Source organism: Cetorhinus maximus, chromosome 7, assembly GCF_964194155.1.
Source record: "Cetorhinus maximus chromosome 7, sCetMax3.hap1.1, whole genome shotgun sequence".
NCBI lineage: Eukaryota > Metazoa > Chordata > Chondrichthyes > Lamniformes > Cetorhinidae > Cetorhinus > Cetorhinus maximus.
In genome coordinates, this window is record NC_135885.1 from 82,538,677 (window position 1) to 82,555,825 (window position 17,149).

General features: G+C 44.2%; 1 protein-coding gene across 1 annotated transcript in view; it reads left to right on the forward strand.

Annotated features, from left to right (window-relative positions):
- Positions 1–17,149, forward strand: part of LOC144682900 (ferroxidase HEPHL1-like) — a 123,938-nt gene that overhangs the window by 70,100 nt on the left and 36,689 nt on the right. Inside the window, exons 12-13 of the mRNA XM_078545770.1 lie at positions 280–487; positions 12,999–13,138. Coding sequence (XP_078401896.1) covers positions 280–487; positions 12,999–13,138 — 348 coding nt within the window. The remainder of the gene's footprint in view (positions 1–279; positions 488–12,998; positions 13,139–17,149) is intronic.

Consider the following 17,149-nt stretch of genomic DNA (forward strand, 5'->3'; position numbering starts at 1 on the left):
ACTGTAAACTTCCACGGTTCCATGGATGCCTTCTGCACAGATTTTCTGGAATGTGCCCTCAAATCTAAGATCAGAATATAGCTGAAGGCTTGGCTGTGTTTGAGACAACATTGTAAGCAGTACGGATATTTTGGGAATTCAGCCGTTGAGTGCAATGATGAGAGAGTGGGGAAATGGACTACAGCCCCAGTTCAAGCTTTAAAGCTTAATAAGTCTATTGTTTTCAAAGTTCGTTACCATTAAACTATTTAAGACTTTGAATTAAAATATTTAATTCAGGTACATTTAAGGTTATCTGCCGAACAGCTGATCACTATATGGGTGGAATGAAACACATGTATCATGTTCGAAACTGCAATAAAAGCATCCCGGGCCAGGTGTACCAGACAATCCGAACGTACTACATTGCTGCAGTGGAGATTGAGTGGGACTATTCTCCTGACAGGAGCTGGGAGCTGGAAAGACACAATGCAACCAAAGAAGAAAGGTGGTACTAATCTTTCATTAATTTATTTCATGAAAAATAGGGAACTCAAATATTAAAAGGGTCGTGAGTCTTTGAGAGCTATGGATGCTCAGTCACTGAAAATTTTCAAGGAAGAAGTATTATATAGTAAGAGCTGGGCATTTTCCTATTCTGCCTTCACTTCTGCCCTCTTTGTTGGTGGGATTTAAATAAAGTTAGTTCAATGATGGCCACCTGCAGTTGTATCAACGATGAAAGTATTTTGTGAATCTCCGACTTTCATTTGTACTGTGGGCGTTTTAATTGTACCTTCAGCCCTATTACTCTCATTTTCCGTAAACTGTTTTTCTTGTTCTCTGACTGAGTACAACTCTTGATCTTTCTCCTCGATAACATCAACTTCCATTTCCACATCAATTATGTGCACATTTGAGGACTTCCAGGCACCTAAAATATCTTTAGATCTACCACAACCTCGATGTGGTGCATGTCTGCTAGCTGGAGCTTTACCACAATCTGGAATATTATTGTTTCCTCTACTCCTGCATGTTGTCTGGATATGGCCTACTTTCCCATCGGCATAGCACTTTGACTGGAAATGGGGACATTTAAATGGCTGGTAGCTACCAAGGCAGTGGTAACATCTAAATTTCTGACTCTGAGACTGTGAACTTGGCTGCCTTGACCTGGATATTGCTGAAATCCAGTGGACCTCACTTTTCGGCTCAGGAAAAGAATTCCCCTGCAATTTGTAGCTATCCCTTTGTAGAAATACCCTCTGGGAGGCTTCTTAGTCAAACAAAATGAACGTTATTTACACAAGAGCTCCGTGGCTGCTTGTATCCAGCCAGCCCCTCATAGAGCCATTTTTTTCCCGAGGAAACCCCTTCCTAGAATTTATTCCTCCGTGCTAGCCAGACATTGGTTGAACAAATCACGTGACCCCCTATTCAATTGAACTGATCTAAAAGTGACAGCCATCACACTCTTCCTGCCATTTCCATTTCCAAAAATGTGACACATGCTCAGCTGAACTAGCTTTATTTACACCTTCCCAACAGAGAGGGCAGCAGAGAGAACAACATAACAACATGCTCAGTGTTTGCAATATACTGCAAAGAATTCCAAAGATTTTTGGGTACTGAGGAAATCAAGTGATAGGCGATGGTGAAGGAAAGAGAAGTTAAGGTAGAAGATTAACCATGGTTTATTGAATAGCAGAGCAGGCTTGGAGGACTGTATGGCCAGCTCCAGCTCCTAATTCTTCTTAATTTTGTTTGTACCTATGCTTCAAGATGGTTTGCAGAGAGCAAATAGATGCTGAACAATAGAGGAAGAATCGAAAGAAATGACCAAGTGATTGTTTACAAAGTTACGTTTCAAGAAGGCTTTTGAAGGTGGGGAGTGACAGCAAATGGAGGGGCAAAGATGAGAGTTACAAAGTGTAAGGTGAAGATACTTGAAAGAAGTGTAGGTAGGTAGGAACTAACCCAGTGCTGGTCCTCTTGATGCACTATCCCACTCAAGGGACTGACAGGCTATGCACTGCAATCTCTCCATGAGGGATCTGTCTGCTTACCAGTTCTTTATTTGAGCCCTATCCCTGCACTATCTTCAAAGCTTTTCAGTGCAGTCACCATGGTGTGATTTCAACACTTTCTGATGCTGCAAATTCATTTCAGTCTAACCAGAACACCAAGGATCATCTCATGCCATGTAGCACAATCTCAGGCCATGTTGTGCCTGTACTTAATCTTGCTGCCAGACTGTCTGACCACCACTGAACACCATATCATGTTTTTATAATGATATGAAGGACCAATCACTCATAAGGGATTGTGTAAACACATTGTGGGTTCGTTTATTTAGACTAGGCACATGAGAACATTTTTACAAAGGTAGAAAGCTTGAAAACATCAGAGCTGTGTTGTGTTCTGCTCACAGGCAAAAGTGAAACTGAGACTGGATCACACTTACCTCTGGTGATGCCATCCTGCTATCCCTTAAATGCATATTACAATGGTGTTTAACATGGAAGAGTACTGATTCATCAGCTGAGGAGAGTGGGGGAGGGGGCATGTTAAGTGGCAATCAGCAGGAAGTTCCCTTGCACACGTTTGACTTGATGCCAAGAGATTTCAAAAGGTCTAGAGTCAGTGTTGAGGAATCCCAGGGCAACTCCCTTCTGAGTGTATACCACTGTGCCACCAGCTTTGGTAGGACTGTCCAGCCAGTGGGACAGTACATACCCGAGGATGATGATGGTGGTGTCTGGTGCGTTGTCTGAAAGCTATGATTCAGTGAGTATGAGTATGTCAGGATATTGCTTGACTAGTCTCTGGGACAGCTCCCCCAATTTTGGCACAAGCCTCTACATGTTAGTAATGAAGACCTTGCAGGACCGATATGGCTGTTGTGCTGTTGTCGATGCTGGGTGATCTGTCCTGCTTCATTCCTTATTGATTTTTCTGTAGGGGTTTGATACAACTGACTGGTTTATTAGGCCATTTCAAAGGGCATTTCAAAGTTAGGAAACAACTGAAGGCACTGGGTACTGCAAAGGTTACCGGCCCTGACAACATTCCAGCAATAGTACTGAAGACTTGTGCTCCAGAACTAGCTGCACCCCTAGTCAAGATGTTCCAATACAGCTTCAACATTGGCATCTACCCGGTAATGTGGAAAATTACCAGGCATGTCCCGTCCCCAAAAAGCAAGACAAATCCAACCCGGCCAATTACTGCTCCATCAGTCTACTCTAAGTCATCAATATAGTGATGGGAGGTGTGGTTGACAGTGCTTTCAAGCAGCACTTAACTCAGCAATAACCGGCTTACTGATGCTCAGTTTGGGTTCTGCCAGGGCCATTAGCTCCTGACCTCATTTCAGCCTTGGTCTAAACATGGACAAAAGAGCTGAACTCGAGGTGAAGTGGGGGTGACTGTGCTTGACTTCAAGGCACCATTTTAATGAGGCATCAAGTGGCACTAGCAAAACTGGAGTCAATGGGAATCAGGGGGAAAACTCTCCACTGGTTGGAGTCATACTTGGCACAAAGGAAGATGTTTTTTGTTGTTTGAGGTTAGTCATCTCAGTCCCAGGACATCACTGCGGGAGTTCCTTGGGGTAATGTCCTAGGCCCAACCATCTTCAACAGCTTCATCAGTGGCCTTCCCTCCATCATAAGGTCAGAAAATGGGATGTTTGCTGATGACTGCACAATGATCAATACCATTCGCAACTGCTCATATACTGAAATTGTCCATGTCCATATGCAGCAAACCTGGACAACATTCAGGCTTGAGCTTATAAGTGACAGGTAACATTTGCGTCACACAAGTGCCAGACAATGACATCTTCAACAAGAGATAATCTGACCATCTCTACTTGACATTTAATGGCATTATCATTGCTGAATCCCCCAATATCAACATCCTGGGGGTTACCTTTGACCAGAAACTGAACTGGACCAGCCATATAAATATTGTGGCTACAAGAACAGGTGAGAGGTTGGGAATTTTGTGGCAGGTAAATCGTCTCCTGACTCCACAAAGCCTGTCTATCATCTACAAGGTACAAGTCAGGTGTGTGACAGAATACCCTCTACTTGCCTGGATGAGTGCAGCTCCAACAACAAGACACTCAATACCACCCAGGACAAAGCAGCCCGCTTGATTGGCACCCTGTCCACCATCTTAAACATTCATTCCATCCACCACTGATGCACAGTGGCAGCAGTGTATATCACCTACAGGAAGCACAGTGTGTATCACCTACAGGATGCACAGTGTCTATCATCTACAGGGTGCACTGCTTCAACAGTGCCTTCCAGATTTGGGACCTCTGCTATCTAGAAGGACAAGGGCAGCAGATGCATTGGAACACCACCACCTGCAAGTTCCCCTCCAAGCTACATACCATCCTGTATTGGAACTATATTGCTGTTCCTTCACAGCTACTGGGTCAAAATCCTGAAACACCCTTCCTAACAGCATTGTGGGTGTACCTACACTGCAGCGGTTCAGAGAGGCAACTCACTACCACCTTCTCAAGGGTAATTAGGGATGGGCAATAACTGCTAATTGGTCAGCAGTGGCCACATCCTGGGAAAGAATGAATAAATGCCTTATGTGTTCTTCAACTAACTTCTATAATCTTAATAAAGAGAGAGGGTTTCCACTTTTTCAATGTGCAGCTGGCGTGCAGACCACAGACAGCACAACAGTCAGTTGAATTCCTGTTAACCTGGCAATATTTATGATTTTTTCAGTATGTGATGGTCCTCTGAGTGATCTGTATTCCAACTAACACAAGGTCAGACTACTGGACAACAAGGGTTATCCCCTTATGACATGATATGACCTGGAACCATGCACATGTGCTTAGCAGGACTACAATGAGAGCTGTGTGACCACAAAGAACGGCATAATACAGACCATCGCTGTCTTCAGATAATGCGACTGCTGCTTGGACTGCTCAGGAGAAACTTGGCAGTTGTTACAGATGGGGAGAAGTGCTGGGATACATTTTCCGCTTTGTGCTGTTTGCCCCAGACTGACCTGCCCCTGGCTGGTCCTTGAATGTCTTCTCAGTAGAGGGTCCTCCACCCACAGACATTTATGTTTTAATGACTTTCCACAGACAGAGTTAGAAATTACAAAAGTCACTGGGCCCACTGGGCTCCATCTTGGGTCAAGGTGAATTGTCCATATGTCATGTTCTTTCTTTTAGAAGTAAAATGACCATCTTCATACGTTCATGGGCATATTACACGTGACACAGTACTCAGCAGAGCAGGAATCGGCTTTGTGACAGTATTCTGTGCAATGGATACTAGTACTGGACAATCTGGCTGTTAGGTGGTGACATAAGCTGTTACCTCGAATCACAGAATTGTTACAGCACAGAAGGAGTCCATTGTGTTTGTGCCAGCTCTCCAAAAGATCAACTTGGTGCCATTTTCCTGCCTTCTTCCCGTAACCCTGTACATTCTTTCTTTTCAGGTAACAGTCTAATTCCCTTTTGAATGCTTCGATTGAGCCTTCCAGACCTTAATCATTCTCTGTATGAAGAAGTTCTCTCTCATATTACTTTTGCTCCTTTTGCCAGTCTGTGCCCTCTTGTCCTCAATGATCTTGGGAGTTGGAGTGCCTCTGATAGGCACAAGGGCATCCCAAAGGAGGTAACCACCCCTTTCCTGACAACAGCCCACACGGCTAAAGCAGCCAGGCTACCCATGGTGTGGGCCTTCCCCTGCCATGGATAAAATAGCGGTGGGGGTGGGGTGAGGCAATGGCCACTTAAGGGCCTCAATAGTCCCAAGGGCAGGTGGGCTGCCCGATACCTCTGCCCCCAGTAAAATGGGAGACAAGTCAGGCGTGGGTGGTAGGTGGTGAGCAGGCATTTTATAAGCCCCCTGCCTTCAAACCCGCCAGCAGGGACTGCAAAATTCCACTCATTATCCTTTTTCTGCCAACACTTATTGATGCCTCCCTCAGTTCACTGGAAACACAAAACCTAGCAACAAATGCAAGATCAAATCCAAATTTATCAAGTGTATCATTAATTGATATACATAAAGTGGAGCTAATGACCCTTGTGCATTTTCTTAGTGCTTGTCTTCAGTGTGCCTTTGCCTGTCCTAGTGCTGCCATGAGCTGTTAGCCCAGTGATTGGGGAATCGTAGGTGCAAGGCTCCTAAGCTTCAATTGGGGAAACTACATGTGACCTAGGTGAATGATCTCAAGCATCTCTGGGCCTAAGGACCCAGTTTCAGCCTGGGCAATCTCAGCAGGGATGCAGCTGTCAGTCTGGCTGACTAGCAACCTTGATGGTACTGATGGAGTGGCAGGGGTAGGAACAGGAAAGCTGTCATCTTGAGCAGGTTGCTGTTCCAGTGAGCCATTGCCATTCTCCTGCGTCTCACAATCCTGGTGATCTGGAGAACAGATTGCTGCATTGCTGTGATACCCTAGAAGCTCCTGACATCCGCATCCATAATGGCAGCAGCCTGACCTTCCATTGCAGTAGCCTGAGCTGCAAAGAAACCAGTCCAAGTTTCCGTGGAAACAGAAGCTGTTTGTGCTGCAATGAAAGTTGGGACCTCAGTTATTAGGTGCCCTGTGATGGCAGGTTCCACAGCTATGCTGATCGTAGCAACCAGCCATTCTACAGTCAATGGGATGAGCTCAAAGTTCTACACAAATCCTTGCAATAGTCTGGTGTTGGACTCTTCCATGCTCTGTGGCAGCATGAGCAAAGTTTCTAGCAGGCTCCCCAGTTCACCAAGCATTTGGTTGAATGCACTCAACAAACCTCTCCTGTAGCCTGACTGATCAAAACCATCATCTGAGATTTCTAGAGCAGATCTAGGGTGCAACTTCATCCTCCTGCATAGACCTTTCCACCCTCAATCCTGCATATTGATCCTGGTGCCTCACCGCATGCAGATCCCTCCTCTATCCTATCTCTAATGTACACGCAGTGTCATTCTCTGAACTGGTAGCTGCAACAGTGTTATAATCCCCAGCTGAGGTTACCCCTAGACAAGCCTGATCCCAGACTGGAACCCAGCTTGATAGATCCTAACTTTCTTTAGAATATGTGGAGAGTAGCTACTGAACAGAGTCACAGGAGTCAGCTGATGAACTTTTAGCAAAAGAGTAAAATGTTTATTCAACAAGAAAAGATGAGCTATATTACAATACTCCTTCACCCACAACTATAGCATTACAGATATATACAGATTTATAAGGATAACACAAGTTACAAAAGCTATCTTACACTTTAATGTTCACAGTAAGTGCACAGCCCTTGTAAACCAATAGGCTCCCTGTGGTCAGGCACACCACACTCTGAAACCAAGTGACAGATGCCACCTCAACCAGATGCTATGGATCTCTCCTTAACTCCCCCCCCAGACGCTTGTCACACTGTGAGCCAACCAGTCCCACTGCACTCTGTCTTTCACACAATGGTTTCCAATCCCCACTCTCCAAGAACTCACCTTGGAATCTTCTCCCAAACAGACGCTTTCTCTCAGACGCCTTCTGCAAGGGTTCACCTCCAGGGTTTCAAACTCTCCTTCCAATGTTCCTCTCCTTGATTCACCGCATGCATTCAAGCTGTCTTCCATGCTTTCTGTTTCACTGACTCAGCTGTCAACAGTACACACTGCTTCACATGCCCATAGCAAAGAGTTACAGACCTGCAGTTGTCTCTTTAGACCTTCTTGCCTCTAGCAAGCTGTTCTCGCTTTAAATATGCTTTCTGCAGATTTTGACTCTTTAAATCTGAAGCTTGGAGCTTTTCTCTCTGCCCCTCACTCTTAACTTCATTAACAGGACCTTTCCAGGTTCCTGTTCTTCCTTTGACTAGAAGGTCTGCTTTGGACTTCCCCCTCTTCCACTTCCCTGGATTTTGGGGTCTTTCTTTAGCTTGAGACTTGCTATCTGTCCCATTCTTGGTTGCTTCTGCTTCACAGCTGTCTTCAAACCAACTGAACTCCAACAGCTTCCAAAATAAACTATTGTCTCTTCCTGTGTGTGTCTATGGGAGGGACCTGCTAGGCAACAATCCAATTCTTCTACCCTTGTATGTTTACCTTCTCTTGCGGAGTCATAAAACCCCACATTAGAAATGCAAGCACCTTTTTAAAGTGAAACTAAAACTCTATCTGACCTTTCTTAACTCACAGATACAGACATATAAATCAAACTTAAATTTTAAAGCTAAAACTCATTCCTAACACTCAAAAAATACAAATAAAACTTACTTAAACTGTCTCTATTTCCTAACAACAGGAAGATCGAGTGACAATGTCTCATCATCATTATTGTCTTTTTCCTCTGTCTGGTAAGGTTCCAGTTCTGGGATATCTGTAATGAAAAGGGACAAGAGTTAGGTTATGCTGAGGGGACAGGGCAGAGCGGGAAGTGTATACTCACGATGCCCACACCCCCTGAAATAATAAATTTCACTCTCTGCAGCTTGTGAGTCAGAAGAGGTTGTGGGATGAGGGAGAAATAAGGGGGATTGGGCATGCATAGACTCTCATCATCACCCTATCCTGTGAAACTAGTGGCCACGGCCTTTGTAATGCCCCTTCTATGATGGCCAGTACTGTCTTCTTCATGGTGAGGGGTGCAGAAGGGGAGGGGTGGGGGGCTAAAATGTGCATAAGTGCTTGTCCTCCTCCAGTCTCTTCCTGTTGTGCATCATATTCTGCAAGAAAGAGGGAAGTGTCTCAGTGTCCCCCCTCCCTCCGCAATATGTTTAGGTGATGTTGTATAGCTGCCACTGAGTGGACTGTGGGTACAAGGCTTGTAACAGTGTACGAGTGTGAGATAAAGCATGTGAATTGAATGAAGCACAGATTGATAAAGATAATTGCTGTTATGATGGAAGGAAGATCATTGATGAAGAAGCTGAAGATATGAGGGTGTAATGAATTCAACAGTTGATGAGGCTACGGGTGCAGCAGGTAGAATATGGCATTTGAAGATTGAACACCCCTTGACCACTCATCAGATCATTAGACTTCTTCTTATACTGTATCAAGGTTCTTAGGGATACACTGGCATTACCATCCATCACTTTCCTCCAATGGTCTCCTCATAATATGTCTTAAGAGTCTCCTGACCCCCTGAAAATAGAAGATGCCCTTTGCCTCTCCACCTCCTGCACCAAGGCCTCCAGTGCAGCAATAGAAAATCTTGGTACATGCTCTATGACATTCTTCAAAATATTTTCCAGGTTCACTTCACAAATGACTCCCAACCACTTCTTACAGCCACAGTCCACCTCCCCTTTAAGAGGTGGAGGTTACCTTTAAGAAACATAGAAAATAGGAGCAGGAGTAGGCCATTCGGCCCCTCGAGCCTGCTCCGCCATTCATTATGATCATGGCTGATCATCCAACTCAATAGCCTGCTCCCACTTTCTCCCCATATCCTTTGATCCCTTTCGCCCCAAGAGCTATATCTAACTCCTTCTTGAAAACATGCAATGTTTTGGCCTCAACTACTTTTTGTGGTACCGAATTCCACAGGCTCACCACTGTCTGGGTGAAGAAATTTCTCCTCATCTTAGTCCTAAATAGTCTACCCCGTATCCTCAGACTGTGACCCCTGGTTCTGGACTCCCTCACATCAGGAACATCCTTCCTGCATCTACCCTGTCTAGCCCTGTTAGAATTTTATAGGTTTCAATGAGATTCCCCCCTCATTCTTCTGAACTCCAGCGAATATAATCCTAACTGACTCAATCTCTCCTCATATGTCTTTCCCACCATCCCAGGAATCAGTCTGGTAAACCTTCGCTGCAACTCCCTCTATAGCAAGAACATCCTTCCTCAGAGAAGGAGACAAAAATTGCACACAATGTTCCAGGTGTGGTCTCACCAAGGCCCTGTACAATTGCAGTAAGGCATCCCTGCTCCTGTACTCAAATCCTGTCACTATGAAGGCCAACATACCATTTGCCTTCTTTACTACCTGCTACACCTGCATGCTTACCTTCAACAACTGGTGTATGAGGACACCCAGGTTTCATTGCACACTCCCCTCTCTCAATTTATAGCCATTCAGATAATAATCTGCCTTCCTGTTTTTGCTACCAAAGTGAATAACCTCACATTTATCCACATTATACTGGACACTGGAAGCACTGGACACTCATGATTTCAGGTCCTCTCTTGATCAGTAAATGAACATTGCAGTTCGTAGTGACTGCACACAATGATCAGTCAAATAGCAGACAGATCATTTAATTTACTGCCTGCAGTGCAGTGGATGTCTATGTGTTAATCACATACTGCAATCCCCACACTCATTTTCGGGGGTTACATATTTTAACTCCTTAGACAATTTGGTGAACAAAGTGGTTGTGATCTTGCCAAATCAATCAGAAGTTCTGGTTCATTGATGAGTTTATATCAGATAGGCAGCCCTTTTTAAAATATTCTTTCATGAATGTGAGCATCATTGGCAAGGCCAGCATTTATTGCGCATCCCTAATTGCCCTTGAAGAGATTGCTGTGAGCCACCTTCTTGAACCGCTGCAGTCCATCTGCTGTAGGTACACCCACAATGCTGCTGGGATGGGAGTTCTAGGATTTTGATCCTGTGATAGTGAAGGGACTGCAATATAGTTCCAAGTTGGGATTGGGTGTGGCTTGGAGGGGAACTTGCAGGTGATGTTGTATCTTTTGCTCTTGGCCATCTAGGTAGAGGTTGCAGTTTGGAAGGTGCTATTGAAGGAGCCTTGGTGAGTCCCTGCAGTGCATCTTGTAGATGGTACACACTGCTGCCATTGCATGTCGAGGGAGGGAGTGAATGTTTAAGTTTGTGGATGTGGTTCCAATCAGGCTGGTTGCTTTGTCCTTGATGGTGTTAAGCTTCTTGAGTGTTGTTGGAGCTGCCCTCATCCAGTCTAATGGAGAGTATTCTGTCACATTCCTAACTCACACCTTCTGGATGGTGGACAGGCTTTGGGAGTCAGGAGGTGAGTTACGTGCCTCCAACTTCCCAACCTCTGACCTTCTCTTGTAGCCACAGTATTTATATGGCCAGTTAGTTCAGTTTCTGGTTAATGATAAGCCCCAGCATGTTGGTACTGGGGGATTCAGCAATGGTAACGCCATTGAATGTCATGGGGAGATGGTTGGATTATCTCTTGTTGGAGATGGCCATTCCTGACACTTGTGTGGCACGAATGTTACTTGCCACTTATCAGCTGTAAAGGAAATTTCTTCTCTAATATTACCATTGGATACTTTAAAGCAGGCTTGAGTGTGACTAATTTAATTAAATTGAAGACAGTCAGATGGCAAGGTTTAAATCATCAAAGAGATTAGCGTAAAAACTGGCATTTTGAAATGGAAATGGGTGAGCTAAGGTGAGGTCCCAGTAGATACAGCATGAATTGCAATTTGCATTAGGAGATAAGTAATAAGTGAATTGTTAGCTGTTTGAATTTCAAAGGGACATGACAGGATGTTTTACAACTCACAAAATCATAGATAAATAAGACAAGGTTATTAAGTTTATTTTTTCTGCAAGTGCTGGCCACAAGGACAACATGAAAGATTTTTATATTCTGAGAAAAGTAACTTCCAAAGCAAGGTTGAAACAATGGGATTTAGAAACCAAAGGGGAGAATTATATTTAAGGAAAGATTGAAAGCTGTATCTGAGTCCCCATGTGAGATCTTGAAAAGTGGACTGTGTGAAGACAGACTTGTGAAGAAGCAGCCTCTAACCCACCTCAGAGAAGTGCTTGCTTGTTCCAGGTAGCAAGATTTTGTTAAAAACTTTGGAGTTCCATTAGCGAGTAAGAGGGAGAGAGAAGCTGTGAAATACCTCCCTTATAGCAACAGTGGGTGCCTTGGCGTAATATTACTGGATGTTTTATAGATTAAGAGTCTACTTGGACTGTTGTCTAGAATAGGGTGTTTATTTGGGAGTCTAGTTAAGTAGAAATCTTTTGGGAAATGTAAGACTAAATTTAACTGTGTAACTGTAATCTTGTGTGTTTAAGTTTTCTTTTTTGTTGATAAATGTTTTAATTTAATATTTAAAATCTCTAAGAGTGGTAGTGGACTCTTTACTTCTAACTTCAGCATACATACCCTTCTCATAATAAATACAAAATACGGACTGCTTCATTATCTGAGGAGTTATGAATGGTGCTGAACATTGAATATTGCTAAGATGTTGCTGAAGCTTTCTGTCTTGTAGTCATCAGGACAAAGGCAAGAATGCCAAATTTCAAATGAGCACAGTAATTTATACTAAAGGTGAAAGGGATGCTGATTCATTGGCAAGTTGACCATGATTGGCTGGGACGTTGCCATGGAGAAAGTCATGGAGCTATAGGCTACCCAAGATTCTAGGTAATTCAAAAAAGCTGTGAGGCTTGAATATATTTTTGTTTGCAGAGAGTGTCCACTATGTTTGAATGTATGAATCAGCACCTCTTTTTTGCTATAGTATAAATTGTTGTGATCATCCGAAATTTGGCATTTTTGCATGTGTCCTGATGAGTGCAAGATGAAAAGCTTCAGTAACATGCCTCTCTTTTCAGCAATATTCATTTCTGTACTGAACATTGTGCAATCATCGAACATCCCCATTCACATTATGATGGAACAAAGGTCATTGATGAAGAAGCTGAAGATGATATGTGGTGGGAATGGAGTTGGGGTTTGTGCTTGAGAGGTGGACCTAGACATTGCCCCAACACTTAACATGTAATGTTTCCAATAATGTCATTCCTAATTTATAATTATCAATACATTAGTTGTATACAGAGACTTCTGCATTTATAAATATTTCTTGGTGGTGTAGGAACATTTTTCTGACTCTATGAAGTTGTAATATTTCTGAAAACTGTTTACTGAACACTGTTCTAAATACTAAATGAAATAACTTGAAAATGTATTTTTAGCCTTCAGAAATAAACTGTGCAGTAGATTAAATTTTGAATGTAGCCAAAGAAACATTTGCTAATTGTCAACTTTTGTGTTTTTCTAGTTATGGCCATGTGTTTGTTGGTACAGGGCAAGGTAAAATCGGGTCAAAGTACAAAAAGGTTGTTTACAGGGAGTTTACAGATGGAACTTTTACCGCACAGAAAATGAGGCTACCAGAAGAACAGCATTTGGAAATACTCGGTAATTAATAAAAAGCTATTTCACAAATATTAACTGCCTCTAGATATGGCATTGTGCAGTCTTTAGAATGACAATCCAGAGGAGCTTTCTGATAATCATTAATCTGGATATTGCACAAATGTACTTCTCATAGATTTAAAATGAAAATATTATTTTGGTGGTTTAATACTTATATAATAATTGCAGTGTCAACATGTAAAATGGAATACAATTTAACCTATAGATCCATTATAACAAAATGAAACTAATTGATTTAAGTCAATGCCCACCCCACCCTGCCCCCCCAAACTTCTACATATACAGGTAGGTGCCTCATTAAAAATGGTGCTCATAAACCCTGCTCAGGCCTATATTTTCCTCCTCGGCCATTTAACTGCTGAAGTGGAAACATAGGGGGAGTTTTAGCTTCTGGACCCCCTGGGGCGTGGCATGGGAGTGTGCAAGAAACTTGCAAGTCAGTGTTTTCCCTCACACTATCTCCACAGCATGTGTGTGATGTCACTGACATTCGGAAGTCAGCCTAATCAATAGGTTTGGCTTCCAGTCAGGCTGGGAATGCTGGAGAAAAAGCAGCTAGACCAGTTGGGGTTGGTGAGAGGAAGGGGGAAGATCTCACCCAGGACCCTGGAGGTCGGGGGCTCTGATCCCAGGGTGCGGGGATTCAGAGATCAGGGGCTTGAAGAAACAGAGGCCAGGGATGCCCGGGGAGTGAGGATTGGAGGACTGAGGAAGGGGATCTCTGATGAGAATGTTGGAGGCCTTGGGGGAAGGTCGTAGGGTGATTGGAAGGGCTGGGTGATGTCCATCCATAGTGAAAGGGTTGTGGGGGGTGCATGGGGAATGGTTGCATTAGCGAGGCAGGTACACTGGATCCAGAAGGTAAATGTAAAGTTACCTCCTGAATCCAACAGCCCTTGCCTTCCTTTAGCTGTCAGGTTTTCCACGGCCTGAGAAACCCAGCCAGCCACAGGTTAATTTGAAATGGTGGGTAAATATGAGGCATGCAGCCTCATCATAATATTTAAATTGCCAACCCTCCTCCTGTGAGCGAGTCTGACCTCTGTTAAAAGTGCTCAGGCTGGGTTGAAATTCAGATTTTTAACATCTTAGCCTCCCATCTATCCCAAACCTGCCTGTCTTTTGGGATTAAGATCCCTCCATAATAGCATTTCTGTTAACAATGTGACACCATCAAGAACCAGTGCAGGTTTCTGTCCAGAAATCTTTGTTACGTATTTAGGGTGGTCTCCTAGAGCTATTAGTGCCCTCAATGAGGAGATTACTGCTGGGAGGGAGCAAAGTCCAGTGCCACACAGCACTAAGTCCTGAAAGACAATTAAATTGAAATGTAGTTGAAATCTAGCAAAGGAAGACCCAGCTTTTTGACCCCAGGGGAATCAGGCCCATGAAGGCCATGTTTCACAATTAGTGGAAGGAACTAATTCCAGAAAGCCCTACACAGCAATTCAATATTGAAAGACTATTGCTGAAAAAAGACATGCTGTCGAAGGTTTTCATCTTGTACTCATCAGGGCTTGCAAGAATACCAATAGTAATGGGAACAACAATTTATTCTGCATGAGAAGAGAGTGCTGATTGGTTGGCAAGTGGACTCTGATTGGTAGAGGCATTTCCATGGAGAATGCAACAGGGAACAGTTAAGTGACAAGCTTTTGTTCAAGCTCAAACCAGGCAGGTCAGGTCTGATTGGTCAAGGCATTGCCATGGGAAATGATCCAGGGAATGGCTGTCCCCATTGTCCCCAACTGTCCTGATGAGTGCAAGAGTAAAAGCTTCAACAGCATGTCTCTTTTTTCAGCAATACTCAAGTTCTGTACTACCAAATTATTAATAATATTGAAGGAAGTTAACTAACAGCTCCAGGACAGCCAAGGTATAGAGGCAGTCAAAGCTTTTCACAAGGCCCTGTAACAAGCATGAATCCCAATTGAAGTCATCTTGGCATCATTGTGTTGAATACCACCTACAACTTAACAGAAAAGTACAGGCAATACCACAATACTTTTCCTACCCAATCCATTCTTCTGCAAGTTCTCATTCACTCACAGTCAGACATGTAGAGAAGGAGTAGAAGATTCACCATAAGATACCTTCTTCTTGTTCATATTTTCAAAAGTGCCTTCTGAACCTTCGATTGTCTTTTGTAAAATGACTCACATTGGGTGGAATTTTCCACCCCCTCCAGTGGCAGGAATCATGGTGGGCGGGGGCACTAACTTTGGCATGAATGAAAAAGTCCGTTTCCCGCCGATGGGAAATTAGTTTGGAATTTTGTTCTCCTGAGTTTGATGGCATGTTAAAGGCAGGCCAAGTTTCCAACTGAGTTATGTGGGGAGCCATATTTGCATTCATTTGCATCTTATGAATGCTTATTAAAAGGCAAACTTGCTGAAAGCACATTCCCCCTCTAAATTAAGTGCCCTGCCAGTGGATAATTAGAATGGTCTGTTTTACGGCTGTATCTAGTGGCGCGTACCTGGCGAGCTTCACTTCATCCATGACTTGGAGGTCAGTAGATGCTGCTTTTGCCTTCCTTGATCACCATAACTGCTAAATATCAAGCGCCTGTAGCACAAGCTGCATCAAGGCTGGGCACGGGAGGCACAACCAGCGGGGAGGGGTAAGAAGGAGGCAGGACTATGGGGGATCACGAAAGGGGAGTGGTGGGATGGAGACAGGATTTGGGGGAGGAGGCAAGGAACAGAGTGGAAGCAAGAAAGACTGTCAGGGGACAAGAGTTAAAAGACTGTCCATGAAAAAGTGAAAGACTGCCCAGAGAAAAGGTTAAAAGACTGTCCGTGGAGCGTTCTGAGGCTGTCCTGGGGCTAAGGCCACACTGTTGGGGGTATATTTCAAAGACTGTCCTGGGGCTTACAGGCAAGGTTAGAGAGCTGTATGCATGTCTTGGTCCCTGCTTTGGGTGGGGAGGGCCTCTCTGGGCAGTGGCAGTCGTGCATAGAATGGTGCACAGGGCTTGTCAGTCACCTGAGGAATTTGGTATTAGGGATTCAAGTCATGGTATCATGGAACAGAGGGCACAATAACATTCAAGGGAGGCGTCTGGATTCTTTATGTCGATGACTGGTGGGGTGGGGGGGTGTCCCAAAAAGTGAGTGTGCATGCAGCCTCGAGAAGGGGAGGGGTCAGGTGGACAAATGGCATGAGGCATCAACATTGAAGGGTTCAGGTGGGAGAACAGGAACATCGACGTGAATAATGATGGGGTCAAGGGTAACAGGGAGGCTGAGTAGTGACAGGAAGAATGGGATTTAGGAGGTGATAACTAGGGAGAAGGATGGGAGGAACTCAGTGGGTGATGTGGAAGGTTGGAAACTGGTCCCACTTCCACAAGTGATGAGCACCATGTTCGCAATCACCGATGAATGGCACAGTTGGGAAAACAGGCTTGAAAAATTTGATAGGGGAGGGGTCTGAGGGCGTGTGCGAGTAGTTCAGCACAACAATGTTTGGCCGATTGAAAGGACACCCTATAAATGTCCTGCTCAAGCCATGGAGAGCATGGCTCAGCTGAGTACTGGACTCGAGGGTCTAATGCACAGTGAATGAGCTTTGCTACTTGACTAATGGTGCCCATTCAGGCGAGAATCCATCAGCCTGCAAGGGGTGGCCTGGGGATGCCATGTACAGACTGCGGGCATGTGAATGGCTACAGACCAGATTCCAGCCTTTGAGATGAAGGGAGACCATTCAAGGGGAACTACCCTTGATTGCTCAATTGTATCTATTCACAGATACACAGAGGAGTGGAGAATGCAGGCTGCAGGCAACGCTGCTTTGTTGATAGCTGTAATTAGACTAAGAAGAAGGGCCCATTGCCAATTGTCACAGTCCCGGAAGGACCATTGCCCTGAGGAGCAAGAGTCAGTGGGACCCCAGGAGGTCACAGATGCTCCCGAGGAGGGGCAAGATCCACAAAGATATTTAACATGACTAAGTGTCTACAGAAGATGGAGATCATACATGGAGATG